We start from the raw sequence: 15,124 nt of genomic DNA, 5'->3' as shown, positions 1-15,124 counted from the left end.
TGAGATGTTAAAAGATTTAAGTTTGATGCTGGAGCAGAAAGATTTAGCATTATGTTTGGGTGAACTGTGTATTTGCATTTCTGAGAATTTGTATCAGAACATTCACACAGACTATATTTACTAACCTCCTTTAGTGGATTTTTTGCTAGCTTTCAAGAAATCCATGCAAGTCCATCATTACCTTTTATTACTACTAATAATTGATAACTGCATATCAACCAGTCCTGTTGGTTTTGTGAAATGGGGTTTGATGCCAATACCTTGTAGTTTATTCCAAAATATATTCAAGTATATTGCAGACTGCAACAAAGTACCACCAAAGGTACTGGTGGTACTTTGATTGCAAATATAGTTCAAGGACTATGGTAGTGTTATAAAATAGCAATTTGCAGCAATATATATTTCCATTGCTGGATTTAAATCCAGACTCTCTTCCTGTTCTCTTCTGGAACCTATAAAACCTATTTTAGCCTGAACTCCCTGCAAAGGAGGTATGTCACCTTCACAATTTTTACTGTTACTAAAAATCTCAATCTCCTACAATATATTGACTAAAGGAATTTTTTAATTTAATCAGTTTGTCTTTTTTTCTTCTTTTTTTTTACAGTACAGACCTTAGTATCAGCTGAGAAGCTATTAAAGAACCACTAAAAGCAAAAATACACGGTGTGCGGAATTATTAGGCAAATTAGTATTTCGACCACGTCATCCCTTTCATACATGTCCTACTCTAAGCTGTATAGGCTTGAAAGCCAACTATCATTTAAGTAAATCAGATGGTGTGCATCTCTGCTTAATAATTCTGCACATTAATATTTACCAGCACACACAGACGTCCTCATAAAATGGCCAAATCTAAAAAAAAAAAAAACACATCAACCTCCAAAAATATGAAACTTTGATATTAAGGAGTCTTTTGAGTTGATTGAGAACACAATTATGGCCCAATAATAAAAATAATCTTCAAAATATACAATTTGCCTAATAATTCTGCACAGTGTAAAATGCATAAGTTTCTTTCATTTTAAATATATACTTAACTTTTAAATGTGTGTCAATATCTTTAATGAACACCTTTAAATGACTGTCATTAGAGTCGTACTTGGAAAATCTCAGCACACTTGCACTTTTTAACCGTTTACTGGACACATTTTTATAACATTCACCCCATGTTATTTTTTTAGTCCTGCAGGGGGCGCTCACGCTTACAGCGCCGCGTCGTTGACCGGATAAAGGAACTGCGTCACTTCCGTAAACACAACATACTGAAAAGCTGAACAGGAGGGTTTCCTACTGTGTTAAAACGTTTGGCAGCATTTCAGTATTTTGAACGTGTAAGGTAAGATACCGAAGGAGAAATACAGGTTAAGATTTTAACTCAGTTTATCATCTGTCCATTGTATTAGTACTGCTTTAGCTAAGGAGTAACTGGTTACTGCTAGTTTCGATATTAGCTATTTTTTTCTCATAAAGCGTTTTGATAAAATGTTAATGGTTCCGGGCAGCAGGTTGTTATCTTGTAAAGGGTTAAATGTGTGTTTTTCTCTGTTTTTGGTTGTGGCGGATATAACCACAGGTGTATCCTAATTAGTTAAGATCTTACAGGAGAGTGATTTCAAGAAAACTTTGAAAATCTTCACGTATTCCATAGAAGCTGAGAAATTATTTTTAAGCTTTCTTTTCTGGTGCTTTAGATTATTCTGCCTTATACCTAAAAATAAACCAGTTTGTTGCTGTAGGTTATAAAATCATGGTAAACTCTATTCACTGGACAGCTGTAAGATAGCTGAGTGTTATATCTAAGCACACAGAGGAAATAGTGGGGTATGGATAAAGGTGCCCAAAAAGCAGGAATAACTGCAGCCTTTAAGATTGTCACTGCATCAGGAACCACAGCACACTGATATCCGGGACATAAGCTGCAGCTGTTGCTTTCTTTGTGTTAAAAACCACTTCTTAACTAAAGATTGCACAAGAAGCACCTTATACTGGCAAATAAAAAGGGTTGGACATGTGTTTAGTGATCCACAGTCCTCTTTATCAGATGTACATATGGATGTTCCAGTGTAGGGCTGAAACAATTAATTGGAATAATTGTGATGAATCCATCATTGAAATAACAGTCAACTAATTTAGTAATCGATTAATCGTTAACTGGAGTATACAGACTCTAAGACATGCCTTCCCTTTAGCTGACGGCGACCCACTTACAGCAGCAATTATATAAAAATTGTAAAAAGACATATAAACATTTTACATTTAAGATAAATGTTTCTTTCTGCCAAAATGCTCTATCCAGAACCCCAAAGGTAGAAAAGTTGTAGTTTCACCTGGTTTAATTTTGTAAGAACCCTTCGCTAAGGAACCTTGGATTATTAATAAAAAAAATAATTGACAGATTACTCTATTTGCAAAATAATCATTGCAGCCCTAGTCCAGCATATTTTGTTATGGTTCAGTCTTCCAGGAAGTTTGACAGTACTTCATGCTTCCTGCTGCTGACTAGATTTAAATCATTTATTCAGCTAGACCTAGTTTTTGCTCATTTTAACCAAGCTGGTTTTTAAACCCATCAGCAGAACCTCAAAATGATCATGCATACCACACTACATTCATGGAGTAATTGAAGAAAAAGACCTCAGGCATAAAGTTGCATATTGTGTATTGGATGGAAATATTTGATATTAGGATAGTATCTTTGTGGTCAATATTATATTTGATGGATCTTACATTTTATTATAGTTTTCTTAGAAACTGAATTCTGTTTTTTTTAAGTTTTTAACAGAGGCGCTGGACATATTATATATCACTCTGTATGAAATAACACTGTTTTTTTGTATTGGGTTGGCTAATGTTTGTGTATATGTGTGTATATATATATATATTTTTATTTTATTTTATTTTTTTCTAACTTGGTGGTATTTATCTGTATTTAAATGTTGTTTTCTAGATGTCTCAGTCTTATTCATCCTCCAAAAGCCCCAAAGTCTCTGGAGATCCCAGTGAGGGAGAAAAGCCTAAAAATGCTGGAAAGAGTTCAGATAAAACTGAATTTGAGATCAACAATCCAGATAAATGTTTAAGGGAAAAGGTTTTAAAGGAGGTAGGACTCACCAGCACCGCCTTCATTGGTCCTGCTTTTCCTCCACAAGCACCCTCAGCCAAGTCTGACATTGAAGACTCATTAAGTATGTTTTATAAAGAGCTTGAAAAGATTGACACACCAAATGAGCACAGGGATAATCTAGAAAAGGATGTTCAGCCTAACCACAGTCTGCGTGAACCACCAACCAGCAAAGACTCCCAGGATGTACCTGATGGGGAAAGGATCTCAGTGCAAAGTTATGCAGAAAAAAATGGTAACCAAAGCAACAGTGGAACGACTACATCCTGTTGGGCTCATTGGGATCAAAATGAACCATATCAGCTCAAAAATCAGAGGCGTGCAGGGAATGAGTGGGATTATACTCATCCACAAAATGGGCCACCATATCCTAGATTTCAGAGACCACAATTCCCTCACCAATCACACCATTCTGCATACTCGCCTCCACAGAACACTCGAGAACCCTTCGAGATTAACCCAAACCAGCATCAAAATAGTTATTATCCAACATTTTCAAGCTTTCGACCTCCAAACGCATCTGCCCCTCCCTCTCACAGCTTTCACGAAAACCCTCAGCAGCACTTTGATTGGAATGAACATTGTTTCTATGAAACAAATTCAAATGATGTAGCTGTAAGGTGGCCTGAAGACCAAAGAGAAGGATTGGCGCATGGTAATGACTACGGCAGGCCGCAGAGATTTCTTTCTGAAAATAAACCATGGGAACAACCGGGTCGCTACCACTCCAATGAAGAGAGGTGTGAATATCGGTACGGTTTGGTACTGATCTTGATGAGGGGGTTACCAGGATCTGGGAAAACAACACTTGCCAGGTGCTCCTAGGAGTAATTTCACTTATAAATATGTTTTTTGGTATTTAGATGAGTTGCTAACTACATAAATATTTTGTTTGTTTAAATGAACAACTATAGAGAGCTACTCTCATCTGGCCCAAGTGGAATAATTCTAAGCACAGATGATTACTTTGCTGAAAAAGAAGGCTACCGCTATGATCCAGGGCTTCTAGGAGCAGCACATGAATGGAACCAGAACAGAGGTGAGGTCTAAATAACATTGAGGATATGTTGATGCAAATGTGAGATTAGAATACAGGTGCTGGTCATAAAATTAGAATATCATGAAAAAGTAGATTGATTTCAGTAATTCCATTTAAAAAGTGAAACTTGTATATTATATTCATACATTACATACAAACTCATATATTTCAGATGTTTATTTTGTTTAATTTTGATGATTACAAATGACAACAAATGAAAATCTCAAATTCATCATATCAGAAAATTAGAATATTACTGAAGACCAATAAAAACAAAGGATTTATAGAAATGTTGGCCAACTGAAAAGTATGAACATGAAAAGTATGAGCATGTACAGCACTCAGTATTTAGTTGGGCCTCCTTTGGCCTGTATTACTGCAGCAATGCGGCGTGGCATGGAGTCGATCAGTCTGTGGCACTGCTCAGGTGTTATGATAGCCCAGGTTGCTCTAATAGTGGCTTTTAGCTCTTCTGAATTGTTGGGTCTGGTGTATTGCATCTTCTTCTTCACAATACCCCATAGATTTTCTATGGGGTTAAGGTCAGGAGAGTTTGCTGGCCAATTAAGAACAGGGATACCATGGTCCTTCAACCAGGTACTGGTAGCTTTGGCACTGTGTGCAGGTGCCAAGTCCTATTGGAAAATGAAATCTGCATCTCCAAAAAGTTGGTCAGCTGCAGGAAGCATGAAGTGCTCTAAAACTTCCTGGTATGTGGCTGCGTTGACCCTGGACCTCAGAAAACACAATGGACCAACACCAGCAGATGACATGGCACCCCAAACCATCACTGACTGTGGAAACTTTACACTGGACTTCAAGCAACGTGGATGAAGTGCCTCTCTTCTTTTCCTCCAGACTCTGGGACCTTGATTTCCAAAGGAAATGCAAAATTTACTTTCATCAGAGAACATGACTTTGGACCACTCACCAGCAGTCCAGTCCTGTTTCTCTTTAGCCCAGGCAAGACGCTTCTGACGCTGTCTGTGGTTCAAGAGTGGCTTGACACAAGGAATGCGACAGCAGAAACCCATGTCTTTCATACGTCTGTGTGTGGTGGTTCTTGAAGCACTCACTCCAGCTGCAGTCCACTCTTTGTGAATCTCCCCCACATTTTTGAATGGGTTTTGTTTCATAATCCTCTCCAGGGTGCGGTTATCTCTCTTGCTTGTACACTTTTTTCGACCACATCTTTTCCTTCCCTTCGCCTCTCTATTAATGTGCTTGGACACTTAGCTCTGTGAACAGCCAGCCTCTTTAGCGATGACCTTTTGTGTCTTGCCCTCCTTGTGCAAGGTGTCGATGGTCGTCTTTTGGACAACTGTCAAGTCAGCAGTCTTCCCCATGATTGTGTAGCCTATAGAACTAGACTGAAAGACAATTTAAAGGCTTTTGCAGGTGGTTTGAGTTAATTAGCTGATTAGAGTGTGGCACCAGGGGCCATCAATTTTGAACCTTTTCACAATATTCTAATTTTCTGATATGATGAATTTGAGATTTTCATTTGTAATCATCAAAATTAAACAAAATAAACATCTGAAATATATGAGTTTGTATGTAATGTATGAATATAATATACAAGTTTCACTTTTTAAATGGAATTACTGAAATCAATCTACTTTTTCATGATATTCTAATTTTATGACCAGCACCTGTATGCCATCTTGGGTCAATACAGTCTTTTCTGGAGTGTTCAAATTGTGTTCAATTCCATATCAGCCAAAGATGCCCTGCATGATGGTCGGTCTCCTATCATTATCGACAACACAAATCTGCAAGCCTGGGAAATGAAGCCGTATGTTGAAATGGTAAGGTGTATCTTATGTTTTAAGTTTATAACTTATGTATGAACTTATAAATTATGTTTTTAGCCATAACACAGTGAGTTTTTAAGAATGTAATTCATAAACATTTTTTTTAGAATTACATTTGTTTTACAGAGTGCTTCATTATTTTTAAATGGGCTGAAATAGAAATGTTTCAGTTCTTTGTAGAAAACAAGGATCTTGATAAATTGTGTCAAAACTCTAAGCCCCATTAACAGAGCTGCAAAAAGCCCTAATTGGAGTAAAGGAACATTTACAAAAACTGAAGTCATCCACAATTAAGCATGAATCACACCAGCTTTACAATTTATTTTATAGTTTAGAATGGAAAGGCTTGATCAAGTAATATTACAAAAACGGGAACAAAAGTCTACAGTAAAAGGCATGATCCATTTTGAAATTATCCGAGTTACAAAAGTTTTTAACAGAAGCAGAGTGATTCTTTCAGCATGAAAATATTGCAGATTTTAATTGATGGCCGATAAAATCGGATATTAGTTTTTCGTCGAATATCGCACCGATGTCTGATATTTATAATGGATCGGGACATCCCTAATTGTTAAATTAGTCGCTGTATAACGTAAGAAAGCTTTGAAATGAGTGGTAACCTGGGTGTAAATACACTGGAGTTACAATACTGTAATATCTACCACCTCATAGATTTCTTTTTGGGGGCTGGGGGATTATTGTTTAGTTTTTGGTAACACTGACGTGTTTAAGATGAAATAATTCACCAGACAGAAATAACCAGAGTAAAACCAAAGTGGAGTTTTCAAATTATTACTTTATAAATTTTATCCAAAAGTATTCAAATTTTCTGCCAATAAGGGACACAGAGCCTTATACATTAAAGGGTTCCATAGCCAAGCGTGGATTATTTAAAAATGATGTGCAATCACATTCTATGAGCTTTTTCTAGACCAGTCCAGAGCTTTAATCTGGTTTTCTTTATTCATATAGAGGTTGAAATTGCTGCTGTGCTTCAGATCAGTGCTGAGTAACTCAAATGCTCTTGATGTATTTTGTTTCTACAACATTTGCCAGGAGTTATGAGTTTATGGTTTTAAGGGAATGAAGGTCAGAAACCCTAAATCTCGTAACAAATGGCCAGACTTGTATCCTTTAAATCAGGAGTGCTCAAGTCCAGTCCTCAAGATCTACTATCATGCAACTTTTTGATGCACCCAATTTTTAACACACCTGAATCAAATAAGTGGCACGTTACCTTGCCTCTGCTGGGCTAAATGAGGGGATTGAGCCATTCGATTCAGGTGTGTTAAAGAGATGCATTTAAAAGTTACAGGATGGTAGCTCTTGAGGACTGGACTTGAGCACCCCTGCTTTAAATTAAAGGGAATCATGTGGGTCCTAAAGCAGCAAAGCAGCCTCACTCCCAAATTCTACATCCTCTGTCATCACTCTGCTCCGCCCCGCTCACATACGTCGTGCAGAGATTTTGTGCAGTCATGTTCATCAATGAGAACTGTTCCACATCCACCGCTACCCCACCGCATGTCACCGTCATTGTATGTCTTCTCCATCCCCCGCTCCGGTCCGTTGGAAGCTAGTCGGGTCAAGACCACAATTGCAATCGTATCAAACGGGAAAAAGAACGTAGAGAAGATCCAGTTTGTCAAATATGGTAAAGATATAAGGTAATCCGTAATTACAAATTGGAGTATAATTTGTAATTATGCTCTAGAGCATAATTCTTATATATTCCCAAAACTAAGACCGTTTAATTAAATTATTGGATGCAAACTATCAGTACTTCAATATACCAGCAAGCGGTTTTGTCATTTCAATCAAAATATTTATTTTATACCAAGAGGCTTAAAAGATTAATCAAATCTAGTTACAAAACCTTCCAAGAACAAACCAGTTTCCTATGATTATCCCTTTTACAAAGGTCCACAATGAAAATAAAATGTTTGGGCAGAAACGTGTGTGATTGATGCTGATGGTGAGTTTTGTCATATTAAATAAAACTTTCATTACCGCATGCTTTGCTACTATCGATTTAATAATAAGAATATAATGCATGCTCACCCAAAGCTCCAAGGAAGACGGAGCAAAGCAAGATGGGAGGAACTGCGGAGGCTGTAGGCTTTGCTTTGCACAGGCGGTTTGGAATGGAGCGGGGCGGTTAGAGAGGATGTGGGATTTCAAAGTCACCCTGCCACCATGTTTGACTGTCATTGTGGTTTAAAATGCATTAGAATAAGGTCAAGTTATTCATTTTAGTACATTCAGCAAAGTATTGTGTTTAATCACACTGTATTAGGTGTTGAATTTAAATCTTCTCTAAAGGTATAGAGGATGATCTTTTATTTACGGGTGGATCATCTAAGTAAGTGGTCCTCCTAATTATCAGTCATTCTTGGTGATATGTTTACGTACGGCCATCCTAGGTGCTCTTCCCCTTAGCTGTCTTTTGCACACTTTCAGGCGTATATCTGCAGATGTTCTGGCACAGTAAGCTTGTATGAGCTATGAGAACAGCAATTTTTTAACAGAGCGTGCAAAAAAGTGAAATGGGCTCTCGCAGGCTCTCACACGCGCATATTTTCAAAGTGGAGAGGGCGGGTCTTTTAAAAAACTCACGAAAAATCCTCCACAATACCTTTTTAAGTAAAGAAAAAAAAAAAAAGTACTTTAATTTACAGAATCTTGCAGAAATATTCAAATAAAGCATATAGTTGGAAGTAGACCGCTAATCTTTGATGGAATTTTATTTTCAAAGTGTTAAAAGCACAAGTAGTATGCATTATGCTAAATTACCAAGATGCAAACTTTAAGAAGTAAAATGGGTTTAATTGAGTATTTCTGAATCTATAGTTGTTGGATGTTCCTGATATGCCTTTACTTGACTTTATAGCAAAAATGTTGGATTAAAGAAAACATTATCTGAACATAGATTGCAAGAATTGGCCCATAATATTAGCAACACGTATAATCAGGAATCATTTAGACTGATGTCAGAGTCTATGTCGGTATCGGGCCTTATAAAAAAGCATTTTGGTACAGTCTTCTACCTGAAATACAATTTGTGTGCTAATCTGCGGGATGAAAGGTGCACTGGAGCTGCAGGGCAAAGTACATGAATCTGCAAACAAATAAAGAGCAGTGTAATAAAGGTGGTAATCATTGAATCTGATGATCTAAAAGTATTGTCCAAAACAAAAAAAATATAAATGAAAGCGGTCTAATTTTGTTATAAAAACACTTTAGAATCATTATAACCCAAACAATATAAATGTGCTTCTAAAACTGATAACTTTAACATTCTTTTTAAAGTATCCACATACAGACCAGAGAATTGGTTGTAAACAAATTCCAACATACAGCCTTCATATAAAATCCTTATATTAACAAAATAATTCATTTAATTTAACAAAACTATATACTGCATATTATTATTTTAACTTCTTGCTTTTCCTAATTTCTATGACAACAGTAAATTATTCAGGAATGTGTGAATTAGGTGCCCACTAACATGAAAAGGATAAAATTTTTAGCTGTCTACAGGTCTTTTTCCTGTTGGGTGGTGATAATTGTTTCCCTTGCTGATATTCGATGTAAGATGTTTGAATTTATTATACAGGCCTTGGAGAGAGGATACCGAGTGGACTTTTGTGAACCTGACACCCGCTGGAAATTTGATCCTTATGAACTGGAGAAGTAATTATAATTTTTGTTATATAGAAATATTTGAATTTCAAAGAAAACGTTTCTATCCCTAACACGGTGCTGCTTTACCTTCAGGAGGAATAAACATGGCGTTCCTCAGGAAAAGATTGCTCAGATGATGGATCGCTTCTCGTCTCCAATCTCCATAGACATCGTCATGAGCTCCCAGGAACCAGCTCATGTCAACCCGAGGCGTCGGCCAGAGCAGCCGCACATCAGGAAAAAAATGCGTTATTGTTAATTTCTTTTTTCTTTCTTACAGGGAATAGACAGCTAATTGATTTGACCTCTAGATCAAGACTTTCAGAACATTTTTATAGTCATGTTAATACTTATTTTTGTGATTTACAGTTTTTAATTTATTACTAGAAATTTATATGAAAATAAAAAGATATATTTTTAAAGTAATTATTTTTTATTTTTTTGGCATCAAAGGGGATAATCTTTTTTTTTTTTCTAAATTTTTTATTGAAAGTCATATTTCACACTTTTGTCAACGGTATGTACATTTTATAAAATACACAGCTGTGTTGTTGATGGCATGGTTTCTGTTAACTTTTTATTTTTCCTTGTTAAATTACTGGTGCTGCTTTTTCACTTTGATAAAATCTCTGACAAAACCTCTCCTCCTTTTCAAGATTTATTTGTCTTGGGTTCAATCAACACAACACAGGGTGCATTTTAACTGAGCAAAGGGTTACACATGTTGATTATTTAGAGGATTCTCCAACTCTAAATCTGCATGTTACTGCTCTATACTCAGATTAGGGGATAACTGGTATTTTATGCATTTATTGTATAGTCAGAACAGGTTACATTGTATTTCAGTGATTCATTTACTATTTTTGCTCTGTTGGTTTCTATAAGATTCATTAGTTGAAAAAAGAAAGTTAAGTTAGTCTAGGCCAGGGGTGTCAAACTGGTTCCAGAAAGGGCCGTGTGGCTGCAGGTTTTCAGTCCAACCGAGCAAAAGCACACCAGACTCCAGTCATCTCAGCAGGTCATCATGTTCAGAAAGGACTCACCTGATAAGGTGACTGCAGTCTGGTGTGCTACTGCTTGGTTGGAAAGAAAAGGGGGCACAGACTACAGGATGACACACCAGTAGGTGGCAGTAATACAGAACAGTCTATTTTGAGACCAAATGTAATTTAAAATTGTTTTAGTTGATAACACAAGTAGCATTGACTGTATTTTTTTTTTTGTGTGTGTGTGTGTTTGGAAGATTTTTTTTTCCATGTGGCACTAATTGTGGGTTTTGCAGTGACTTCCTATAATGGCTTTCATGTAAAAATGTGTTTTTAATTGAAAGTTATATCCATCTCAACTGAAAAAATATATTCTTTGGCTGAGCAAAGCAAACAAACCTAGAAATAGAATTCATGATACATTTATTGGACAATATTTTAGTCTTAATAAAATTCCAAGAAAAAGTTAAAAAACAAAATCACTGGACTTTTTAAGTAAGCTTTCTCAGTTCTAAATGTCCCAGTAGTGTGGCGCGCTAGGCTTTATTGAACTGCCCAACAAAAGCCTTGTTATGTCTTAGAAAACATGCAAATTTAAATGAAACAGGTTTCAAGCTTCTGAATGGGAAGCAAAAAAAAGTGGTCCAGTGGTTTTTTTCTCTTTTTTTTTGGAATGACTATAACCTGGATGACTGAGAATTTTCACCAGCGTCCTCATAAAATATTTGTTACAGCATTTTCTCAACCCCTGAAGTTGAAGATAAAGAGGTTTCTCTACATTATGTTCCCATTTTAAGCTGGGGAGCTGCAGATTTGAACACTATCTCATTAAACATCATCATTTGACTGCAGAACCTCCATTGCATTGCCAAAACTATTTCCGAATCTGTATGAGAAAGTGTGAGGCTGATATTAAAGGATCCTTTCTCCGAATAGATAATAGTGTGAAGGTTAAAAAAAATATAACACCACCCTAACAGTCTGAAGTGTTAAGAGATTCACCAACAGAAACAGAATGTTGTTTTTGTTCTGATCACTACTATATAATCGGAGTATAAATGTAAAGTGATAACACACCATCGAGCAGTTTCAATGTAGATCCCTCTTTTCTGACAGTACAGGGTTCCTCTGTCTCTCAGGAAATAAATCGTGGACTCCTTGTTCCCTCTGGTGCTCATTAGAGTCGCACACAGGTGCTGTAAGGTTTGACATTTTTTCTTTTAATCACTTCTGTGTGAGAAGCCAGGAATGATTGTTCTCTCAGTCTAAGATTATTTTTACTACTTGTTTGATGTTCTTGGGGGTGAATTTTCTTTTCATGGTATTTTTTTACTTCAGTGAAAACCCTCTGATGTTAGATTTTGAAAATCTCTATGATGTTTCCTTTATGTTACAAATCTAGGTCATCCATATTCTTTTCTTCTACATTTTTCACAGCATGCAGCGACAGAATGAGAAGCGCTTTTTCTAAAAAAAAAAAAAAAAGAGTCTTTCACATCTTATAGCAATAAACCTGAAATGCATGATTAGAAAAGGAAAATACCCTCAGAAAAAAAAGCAACAAAAAATCAAACTTGTGCAATAAAAACTGTTGCAGTTATTTTTTTTTTTTTATGACACCAAAGGCATCACTTGTCTGCCTCTAATTCCTATTTTTTTTTTTTACCGTACTTTGTAGTTTTTCTCTGACCTTACAGAAGGCCTTTTTTACTTTAACCATATAGGAAGGTGACACTTTCCTCAAGCTAAGGCTCTGAAGACCACATCAAATTTGACAAGTGACACTTCAAAAAGTTTCTGAGCTGTCACATTTCTGGAATTTATCTTAATTGCTGCCACTATGAGGAGACGTAATGACTGAATTTATATAAAGGTTGCATGTGAGCATGCTGGAATTTACTGATCTCTTTATGGAAACCTAACCTTTCACAAAGATTTGTTGAAGCAGTGTCTGTTTTTTTTTTTTTACACCAGTTAGTTTGAAAATGAAATTACTGATTTGGATAGCTAAGCCTATACATGGAGGATATAAAAGAAGAATGGGTACTCTCTTTATAATGTCCTGAGATCAACTGAAAGGTCCCAAATCCATAGAAGATAGTGACAACCCTACTGTGAACTATAAAGGAACACTGAGAGGAGACTATAGTGTTTGTCTGAACTCTGGCAGAATCTGATGAAGATTGGAAGGACAAATATGTTTTTTGTATTTAAAGCATTGAATGAGATTAGGAAAGCATGCCCATGGGGATCATGGAAAATCCCTGCATGTAAAGGCTGCCAGTTATTTCCTGGCTGGATGATCTGTAAGTTCACATGGTTCAAGAACTTAATAGGTCGCCTTATATAAAGTTGAATCAAACAGTGGTCTGTGAGAGGGGAATTATGTTTGAGGGTTTATTGTTGAACTATGATCTGACACAATCACTTCTTCCTTCTACACTGTCATTGGCCTTTAATTTGTTGGTCAGTTGCTTAATTTAAAATCACTAAATGTATCACATTGGCATTTTTTTTTTGCTTCACAAATACAAACTTTAGATTTAGAATCTTGAAATGTCTCTATAAAATAAGTAATGCTTAGTTAGTTTCCAGACATTGAAGGCGATCTAAGGGACAGATTCATATCTGGATGCAAGATGCAGTAGCTACAAAGAAGAGGGTATGAGATGCTGATGAAGATTTATCCAGGTCATAGTCATTCCGTAAAAGTTCAAAAAATATCCACTGGACTTGGTTTGTCCTGTGGATATTTTTTGAACCTTTAGTCTCTGTTTTTTATCCAGAAATTTTATTTTGTTGCTCACAGAGGACAGGAAAAAGAAGTTGACTCAGGACATAAAGATAGCATCAAGGAGAAATCTTAATGAACAATAATTCTAAACCATCTCATCCAGTTTACAGCACTGGTTTTATGATTTTGCATCCTTTTGGAGGTGTTTACATGGATTGATATCTCAGATATCCAGCTGCAGGGACAGGACGACTGGTTGCAATTGAAGGAAAGATGAATGCGGCCAAGTACAGAGATATCCTGAAAGAAAAGCTCTTCCAGAGTGCTCAGGAACTCAGACTGGGCTGAAGGTTGACCCTAAACGCACAGGAAACGTAACAAAGGAGTGGGTTTGGAACAACTCTGTGACCATTCTGGACCGGCCCAGCCAGAGCCCTGACCTAAACCCAATTGTGCATCTCTAGAGACCTGAAAATGACTGTCCATCAACGCTCACCATCCAACCTGACAGAACTGGAGAGGATCATTGCTGTACTAGCTCAAAAGGGTGCTTCTACTCAATACTGAGCAAAGGGTCTGAATACATATTCCAGTTTTTCTTTTTTAATAAATTGCAAATGTGGAATGAATATTAATGAGAAATAATATGAACTTTTTTGATTTTAGCAAAAGGTTGCAATGAAACAAATAGTGAAAAATGTAAAGGGGCCTGAAAACTTTCCATACCCACTGTATATTACTTTATAGGTTTTTAATGGTTGTATCAAAACCACAACAACCAAATCCAATCATTCCCACAGTTGGTTCTTTTATGTTCTACCCTGAAACAAAGTTGATTTCTGAAAAGTTTTCCTTCCTGCAGGGTTTGCTTAAAGAATCTAATTAATGAACTCTTCCACTGATCCCACAGGCCACACCTTAAGAAATGTTTAGCTTGAGAAATTAACTATTTCCTGGAGCAGTTATCACATGGGTGAGACCTATTTGATGCTGCTGTTCATGCAAAAGCCAAAGCGGAGCTTTTATACATGGACTGTCACATGTCGGGCCTTCAGAGAACGAGCCTTTCTGTTGTCATTGATTACAATAAGTAGAGTGTCCTCTTACTCATGCAAAAGATCTCTCCTTAATGTGTGTTTTTCTTCAAAATGCTGCAGCTTGTTCACCTGCATTGATCCAAATATTTCAGCAATGACTCAGTGTTCAGATTTTTTTTTTTTTGCACTCTTTTTCAAACTAAATTCCTCTCACATACCAGACTTGGTCACAGGGGATTGACTCATGTAGGACAACCAAGACTTGCCAACCATTTCTGCAGCAGTGACACAATTTTGCAGCTCAATAACAGGAAATCACAAACAGGAAAGGTCATCTGCGGAGGGGTGAAGAGGTTGTGCTTAGTTCTGACAAAAGTGCTCTACAAAAAGAAAAAAAGAGAGCAAATCAAACAATGTAAAAGAGGTGTGTATTTGCATCCGTGTGTGTTTGTGTGCACACATTTGCATGCCAGGTGGAATCAGGTTTAATACACGAGGAAGCCAGAAGCAGAGAGGAGCAGGCGTGCTTGGAATGATGATTATGTAAGCCGGCTGTGATTGGTGATGTGTGCTCCCCGAATGGCAGTGATGAACCACTTAGTGCTGCTAATGATCATAAGGACAAGAAAGCCAGACAAAACAATCAGAGCCGGCTCACCGGAGGAAAACAACTAAACACAGGAGGGAGATTTGCTCTTATATTAAC

At 36.8% G+C, this 15,124-nt stretch overlaps 1 protein-coding gene across 1 annotated transcript; it reads left to right on the top strand.

Annotated features, from left to right (window-relative positions):
* Nucleotides 1-1,215: 1,215 nt before the first annotated feature.
* Nucleotides 1,216-10,315, top strand: n4bp2l2 (NEDD4 binding protein 2-like 2). The gene is made up of 6 exons (XM_038294346.1): nt 1,216-1,339; nt 2,951-3,939; nt 4,039-4,163; nt 5,883-5,971; nt 9,594-9,670; nt 9,755-10,315. The coding sequence occupies exons 2-6, from the start codon at nt 2,951-2,953 to the stop codon at nt 9,918-9,920; spliced, it is 1,446 nt and encodes a 481-aa protein (XP_038150274.1). The 5' UTR covers nt 1,216-1,339; the 3' UTR covers nt 9,921-10,315.
* The last annotated feature ends 4,809 nt before the right edge of the window (nt 10,316-15,124 follow it).

Source organism: Cyprinodon tularosa, unplaced genomic scaffold, assembly GCF_016077235.1.
Source record: "Cyprinodon tularosa strain WSP-4 unplaced genomic scaffold, ASM1607723v1 ctg34, whole genome shotgun sequence".
Classification (NCBI taxonomy): domain Eukaryota; kingdom Metazoa; phylum Chordata; class Actinopteri; order Cyprinodontiformes; family Cyprinodontidae; genus Cyprinodon; species Cyprinodon tularosa.
This window is presented reverse-complemented; position numbering and strand designations above follow the sequence as displayed.